A 4,075-nucleotide genomic window follows, 5' to 3' on the forward strand; every position below is an offset into this window, starting at 1 on the left:
CCACCTCCATTTATCTATGGCACTTTCACCCCGCCGGATGCATGAGGCGGCACTTGCCGCCGGTGCACTGTCGCCGTGGCAGCAGGAGCGTTATCGTGTCACGCGTGCCGGTGAGGTGTCGAAATCGGCGGCCTCCTAGCTTGGCCGTGGTGCTGACAAGCCATGCTGCTGGCCGCATGGAACAGATGGCCCCGCTCCCCCAGGGCGGGGTAGACAACAAAACGCAGCCCGCATCGCTAGCAGTTCACTTACCACCACTGAACGTCACTCGCTCGACCTGCTCTAGTGACACTAGCAAGTGGAGCGTAGTCAGTATCAGTGGCATTATGGATGCCGTTGTGCGTAGTACTGTATTCGCGTAGAACGGCGCTCACCATTTCCCTTTGTTTTTCTCAGAGACGGAACGGAGGTCATTTCTTGATTCTAGAAGTGATTTTAATTTGGGTCGGCAGGTGGTGCGTGCCCGACGCAGGCGGGAGAGGCACAGCCCACCGACTAGCGATATGCACATGCCGCACAGCTAATACGGGTCGGGTCAAAAAGGGCCCACGCGGACCGGAGGGCCCGCCCGTCGGTGTGCCGCCAGGGTTGGTGCCGGTCCTGCCGGATGTCCGTGCGCCCGTGGCCTGTGCGCCAGACACCCGGCTTAAAACGCCGCACCCACCACCGGTCTTCTCACTTCTGTATCCATACTTCTTCCTCATTCATCCTCCCCGTCTCTCTCCTCCAGAGCACACAGCACACAGCACAGGCTCCTCTGAAGGTGACGGCCACGCCTCAGGCGACGCCATTGACATGGCGGACAAGGTAACAACGACAACGCCTGGCCCGCCTCGCCCCGTTTCCCTTGTCGATTCACCGCGTGCGTGATCCGCGCTCTGAAATTCCTCCGGCCCGAGCGTTCGTTTCTTTGAAATTCGTAGGCCCTCTTCACTAGTTCATAGTCATACCATTGATCTATCTTCTTCTTCTGCGTTACGCACTCTACAGTTGGGAAAAAAGCTGATTTCAGCTCCTCTTGTCGAAACCAACTGTCATCTTTGTTAGAGATTGACAGTGGCTAGTGGTTTCATGGACAACGCCACGTTTTTGTCTGAATCTCCATGAGTCGTTGGAGTGGCGAGTACTCAAGCCAGAAATGCTGCTAGGAGAAATGAAGTGCGTAGCAAGCAAATATCTCTGGGACACTGACCAGAGCGACTCCTGTCCCTTGTTTCTGTGTGCGATGTCGCTCCTTTCCTTTTCACCCACCGCTTTGGTGCCAAGATCAACGCGCGTTTCCCTTTCCGTTGGTTGCCAACTGATTTCAACATCATCTTTTGAACCAAACTGGAAAACGAGCACAAAAAAAGATCTCTATGTACGTCCGTACAACTTCCAAGCACGGAAGCCCGTCGTTTTCTCATAGATGTGTTTGTTCGTTTCACATTTCAGTGTCATATAGTCACAAGCTAAGTTTGGCCACTGAATTTGTGATGAAACGCTTACTATCTTTGATACTCCATGTGTTAGGACGGTTTATGAGTTAGTTCTGCTGGTAAACTGTAACAAGCATTAAGTAGTCATTTCCAAACGCACTGGCTGAAGAAGAATTGGCGACAGTTGCTTCCATTCTAGTAATAAGAAGATTAAGAATTTTGGACTGTAATCTGAGCATGTGAGTGACAGAGCGAGTCCTTCCTTCTGGAAGCTAGCTTATCCTGGTACTCCTTCTAGTAGAGATTTAGGTACAGTTAACTCTGCATTAACAATTGTCAAGTGTGACTCTCACACCTGGATCTAGACTTTTAATTCTCAGCTGCATTTACCGTCATTTAACCCCCCCTCGATCTCCTCGCAGATCTCCACGGTTGTCCTCAAAGTTGACCTTGAATGCGCCCGATGCTACAGGAAGATGAGGAAGGTCCTCTGCAAGATCCAAGGTAACTTAACTGCCGTCCGTCATCAATCACCCATGCACAGAAGCAGCTATGGCTCTGACGCTGAAGCTGACACGTGGGCCCACGTGCCTGCGAAGTTACGGTGGGCCAGCGTCAACCTCATGGGCTGACCGTGCGTTGTGTTGTGCAGACAAGATGAACATCAAGACCATCTCTTTCGACGAGAAGAGCAATGCCGTGACGGTGTCCGGGCCGTTCGACGCCGACAAGCTGTGCAGGAAGCTCTGCTGCGAGGCCGGCCGGGTGATCAAGGAGATGCACGTCAACGGCAAGGAACAGAAGGCGGAGTCCAAAGGCAAGGACGACGGCGGCGGCGAGAAGCAGAAGGCGCCCAAGGACGGCGGCAAGGCGGAGAAGCCCAAGGACGGCGGCGGAAAGCCGGAGAAGAAGGACGCCCCGAAGGCAGACAAGGAGAAGCCCAAGGACGGCGCGGCCGCCAAGCCGGAGAAGAAGGTCAAGTTCGACGACGCGCCGCCGGCCTCGGACGCGAAGCCCGGCAAGGCCATGCCGCAGCTGCCGCCCGGCATGAGCATGGCCGACCTTGGCCCGCTCCTCGAGAAGATGAAGCAGGCCAAGTTACAGGGCGGAGGCGGACCCCAGCCGCCGCGCGGCGAGCCACTGGCCCAGCCGATGATCGCGCCACCCGTGGCGGCCCAGGGTGTGGCCGTGCCGTCCATCTGGCCGGCGCCGGCCGGGCCCATGTCCTACAGCTACGACCCGACGCCCTACGGCCAGCCGTCGTACTACGGCGGCGGGTGCGGCGGCGGGTGCGGCGGGGGGTGTCAGTGCTGCAGGCCGGCCGTGCCGGCCGGCGGGTACTACGGCGTGCCGGTGCACGACCACCAGGGGTGGTACCACGGCAACCGGCAGCCGTACTACCAGCAGCAGCAGCAGCAGCAGCAGCCGTACTGCGGCGAGGACCCCAACGCCGGGTGCAGCGTCATGTGATCGACAGACGCCATGGACAGAGACAGAGCAATCAGGCATCAGTCATCAGTCATCAGTGTGTGTGTGGTCACTCACAGTCTCACGTACTCACTCATGGCCTGTGGTTAAAATTTTCCTTTTCTTTTCTTCGTTCATGTCGTGGCCTTCTTGTTTTCTTTGTGTTTAATTAGGCGTTGAGTTGTGCATGTGAACAGAGGAGTTGAGCTGTTATGTTCTTGGTGCCTAGCTTGTTTCTTTAGTTCGTTCTTTTCATATAAATGAATATAATACCGTGCCAGTAATTAAGTTGTACTCTATCTAGTTTACTACTAATATTTGGATGGAACGAGTTGACTACTCTTAATTTCCGATCTCGAACATGCTTTGATCATTACACACTTGATCAAATCCATGTGATGTTATGTTATGAACACTAGCACACAAAACACAGCAGCTCTGTACTCACTCGTCAGCTGAGGTTCTGAAGAATTCATGTGGCATGTCCTGACCGATGCGTGATGTTCTGGTGTGTGTTTCGGTACGGATATGCGTGTGCTGTTGTGGGTGCCTTGGTTGGTCAGATTTGTTTGGGTGGTGGATCAGCCAAGTCTGATCAATCATCAAATAACCAATCAATCATGCAGTCAGGCAGGTTGGTCACACACACAAAAGGCTCGTGCATTATCATGCTGCCTCCGGGAACAAGAACTCGTGGATTAGCTTAATCGACTCACAGCCTGGTACAAGCGAAAAGCGGAACGAAATCTTTTGAATGTTTCGGGGGAAAACACGGCGAGCTTTTTCTCAACAGAGAAAGGGATCATCATTCATGGAAGGAGGCCGCCTCTCTTTTGGAAGCTGGTCTGGAGTCTGGACCCTCGCATGGTTGGAAAGGCGAAAATGTCTTCGGCCGGAAGCCCCGGGTAAGCTTCAGCCAGCCGGCGGCTAGACTGGCTTCTGTTGAGAATAAATGTCGGCCTCCTTTTCCGGTGCTTGATGCTGCAAGCTGCTATCGCCGGCCAGGAACTCATGACAGCCACTTAGCAGAGTTTTTTCTACTTATATCCTATTTTGAATTCCTCATGCTTCTGTACCTGTCCTTAGTTCATCTCCATGTCCGTCCACAGCGGTAGGTTCAGTGCTATGCGTCCGTACCTGTCCTGCTGGCTTCGGCCATCAGTGCAACTCCAACCACCAAATGCATTTCG

The 4,075-nt window shown here is 54.0% G+C and overlaps 1 protein-coding gene across 1 annotated transcript; it reads left to right on the plus strand.

Annotated features, from left to right (window-relative positions):
- The first annotated feature begins 295 nt into the window (after positions 1–295).
- LOC123425371 lies at positions 296–3,179 on the plus strand. Its single transcript, XM_045109060.1, has 3 exons — positions 296–807; positions 1,841–1,922; positions 2,071–3,179. Exons 1-3 carry the CDS (start codon positions 331–333, stop codon positions 2,886–2,888), a joined length of 1,377 nt encoding a protein of 458 aa, XP_044964995.1. The 5' UTR covers positions 296–330; the 3' UTR covers positions 2,889–3,179.
- The last annotated feature ends 896 nt before the right edge of the window (positions 3,180–4,075 follow it).

The sequence above is a fragment of the Hordeum vulgare genome, chromosome 2H (genome assembly GCF_904849725.1).
Source record: "Hordeum vulgare subsp. vulgare chromosome 2H, MorexV3_pseudomolecules_assembly, whole genome shotgun sequence".
Classification (NCBI taxonomy): Eukaryota; Viridiplantae; Streptophyta; class Magnoliopsida; order Poales; family Poaceae; genus Hordeum; species Hordeum vulgare.

What these genes read in the sequence shown, in the direction of transcription:
- LOC123425371 (XM_045109060.1), top strand. Translation starts at nt 331, where the DNA reads ATGCCGTTGTGCGTAGTACTGTATTCGCGTAGAACGGCGCTCACCATT. An exon ending in CCATTGACATGGCGGACAAG is followed by an intron (nt 808 to 1,840) that starts GTAACAACGACA and finishes ATCTCCTCGCAG; the next exon opens with ATCTCCACGGTTGTCCTCAA. An exon ending in GGTCCTCTGCAAGATCCAAG is followed by an intron (nt 1,923 to 2,070) that starts GTAACTTAACTG and finishes TGTGTTGTGCAG; the next exon opens with ACAAGATGAACATCAAGACC.